This window comes from Acipenser ruthenus, chromosome 24 (genome assembly GCF_902713425.1).
Source record: "Acipenser ruthenus chromosome 24, fAciRut3.2 maternal haplotype, whole genome shotgun sequence".
NCBI lineage: Eukaryota > Metazoa > Chordata > Actinopteri > Acipenseriformes > Acipenseridae > Acipenser > Acipenser ruthenus.
In genome coordinates this window covers 11,732,932-11,735,466 of record NC_081212.1, presented here as the reverse complement: position 1 = coordinate 11,735,466, position 2,535 = coordinate 11,732,932, and the positions used below count along the sequence as shown (strand labels likewise).

Sequence of the window (2,535 nt, the reverse complement as noted above, 5' to 3'; positions counted from 1 at the left end):
TGCCCCCTTCACCAACACGCACAGCTCGTTAGTTAGTTTTCAATAACCCGACTGCACGCAGTTAGCCTCCTAAATTTGCGCCTCAATTTATCGCTAAGCAGAAACAGATTTGTTTTCTCGCGTGAAGTGCTCTGCAGATGTGCCATTTAAGAGATGTGCATGCGGGAAAAAATGCTCGGCAAAACAAACATAGAGGGAGCAGCAGCAGCAACAATGTTATGCTTTGCTTCCCTCTAGTGATGTTTTTAAAACTAACCGAAGCAGGGAGAAAGTTGAGGGGACCACACAGGTTGCGGGTTTCATAACATTTAGAAACATTTGATTCTGTATGTGACGTGGCCAGATTGCCAAAAAATTGCGTTACCATGGGAATGAATCCCAGGGATGACTCGGCAGGGAGAGCCAATCCGCGAGCAAAAAACAAAAGAAAAAAGTTTTCCTTTCTCTGTTTTGAAGGGAGGGGGGGGGGGTCGTAGAATGGAAAATAAGTAAACGAAGCGTGAAGCGCAACAGTGAGGGACAATGCTGCACGTACGAGAGAGAGAGAGCGAGAGGGAAAGACGAATGCTGCTGAGAAACTGCACAACCTGCATCCCATAAACCGAGACAAATTGATGTTTTGCTGACAGAGCCCGAGCCCGCACACAAAGCCCGAGAGTGGTTTAAATTCCACGTTCTTTTCTTTATAAAAAGCTGCAGTGTTTTGTTCTTACCGTTCTCCTTTCCTTGGAATCATGTTGCTCCTGTGGAAATGATCTCAGTCTATATACAATGTTTTATTAGTATTATTCTCTCACTGTCTGGATTTATTTCCTCTGCGAAAAGCGCTGACGTGATTTTAATCTCTGAAGTAAAGGCAAGTGACAGGGTGGGTGCACTGTGTACAGACTCCGTCTGAAATCAATGTAACTCACAGGCGGAAAGGGGGAGCAGCAGTGGAAGTAGCCGCAATGCTGCTGGCTGTGTTCGCACTGGTTTGTGAGACGAGGCTAGTCTGAAAGCACCGAGCGGAGCAGGAGCAGGAGCAGACGGAATATAATCGAACCACGGCAGCAGATCAGAGCAGTGCTCGAACCTGCCATGATAACTCTGTGCGGCGCCCTGGCGCTTTTCGGATGGCTGCTGGTGACTCTCGATGCCCAGTATATTTGCTGGCAAGCTCTGCTCAGGTGCCAACAGGAGAAAGACTGCGAACTGGCGTACAATCAATACCTAACAGCCTGTGATGGTTACTTGAAAGGCAACAGAAGACAATGCCCCAGCCACTGCATCAGCGCCCTGGTCAGACTGAACCAGACCCGGAATGGCCCGGACCTGGAGAGCTGTGACTGCGGTCAGGACGCGCAGTGCAGGAGGGCCAAGCGAGCCATTGAGCCCTGTCTGCCCCGCAGGTATCCTGGGGACGCGTCTGGTATTGGGTGCACCGAAGCCCGCCAACGCTGCGAGGAAGAGCCTGACTGCCACCCCATGCTTACAGCCTACCTCTCCAACTGTGGGCAGCTGTTCAACGGCAGAAAATGCACCATAAAGTGCAAGACCACTATTCAGCAGATGCTATTCATTCCAAACGGGGTGCTCCTCAACCGCTGCGTCTGTGACGGGGTGGAGAGACCCTTCTGTGAGGTGGTCAAGGAAAACATGGGGAAGCTGTGCTTTGGGGACCAGGGCTTCTCCACCATGGACCCAGACGCCGAGGACTTGTATGAAGACGAAGATTACGAGCTGAGGCCCGACAGGGAGGAGGTAGAGTCGGATACGGTGTACTCCAATCACCCGCCGTTCCTCGGCGCAGTGGGGCTGCAGATCGGGCTGATACTGGCTTGGGGGTTATTTTGCTGACTGGCAGCTCAAAACAAAATGGATTTAAAACGGAACAGTATTTAACGCTGGAAGATACAAAGGTGATATTTTGGACGCATTACATTATATACTTCATGACAGGAATCGTGGTTACTAAACGCGCCACATTGGAATACAGCGTTTGGGGAAATGCTTAAATTCTTCCCCAAGACTCACGAAACGACCGAGGGGGAGGAGGGGAGAGCGTTACTCTCGCTCTTGTCCCGGATAAACAGAGTGCACACGTGGAAGCAACTTATCTGTGTAACATTGGTGTCTGAGCGCTTCGTGGGGGCTGCGTTATTAAGACTTTAGACAAACACGACGAGGGTGCTGTTTCTGTTTACTCTCCTTCCTCGACACTTCAGAGCTGGCATTGTGGTGATCACACTTCAAATATTTGTGGTGAACCTCAAGAGAACAGGCAAGGAGTTCGGATCAAGCAGTTAAATTAACTCAAGTGCTTCCCCCCTCTCCCCCTCTCTCTCTCTCCTCGAGTAATTCCTGTTGAAAAGGACTCTCTCTCCCCCTCTCCCCCTTTTCTTTTGCAGGGGAGGAGTGCGGTCTCGGACGTAAGGCTACACGAAACGAGACGGGGGAAAGTTGAAGGCGTAATTGTTTATTTAATGTTAGCAATTTTAAGTGTTTTGCCAGAACACAGTGACCGATACTTTTTTTTTTTTTTTTTTTTTTTTT

General features: G+C 49.6%; 1 protein-coding gene across 1 annotated transcript; it reads left to right on the top strand.

Moving 5' to 3' along the window:
* Window positions 1–513: 513 nt before the first annotated feature.
* LOC117398716 (growth arrest-specific protein 1-like) lies at window positions 514–2,535 on the top strand. Its single transcript, XM_033997788.3, has one exon. It carries the CDS (start codon window positions 1,081–1,083, stop codon window positions 1,837–1,839), a length of 759 nt encoding a protein of 252 aa, XP_033853679.2. The 5' UTR covers window positions 514–1,080; the 3' UTR covers window positions 1,840–2,535.

What these genes read in the sequence shown, in the direction of transcription:
- LOC117398716 (XM_033997788.3), top strand. Translation starts at nt 1,081, where the DNA reads ATGATAACTCTGTGCGGCGCCCTGGCGCTTTTCGGATGGCTGCTGGTG.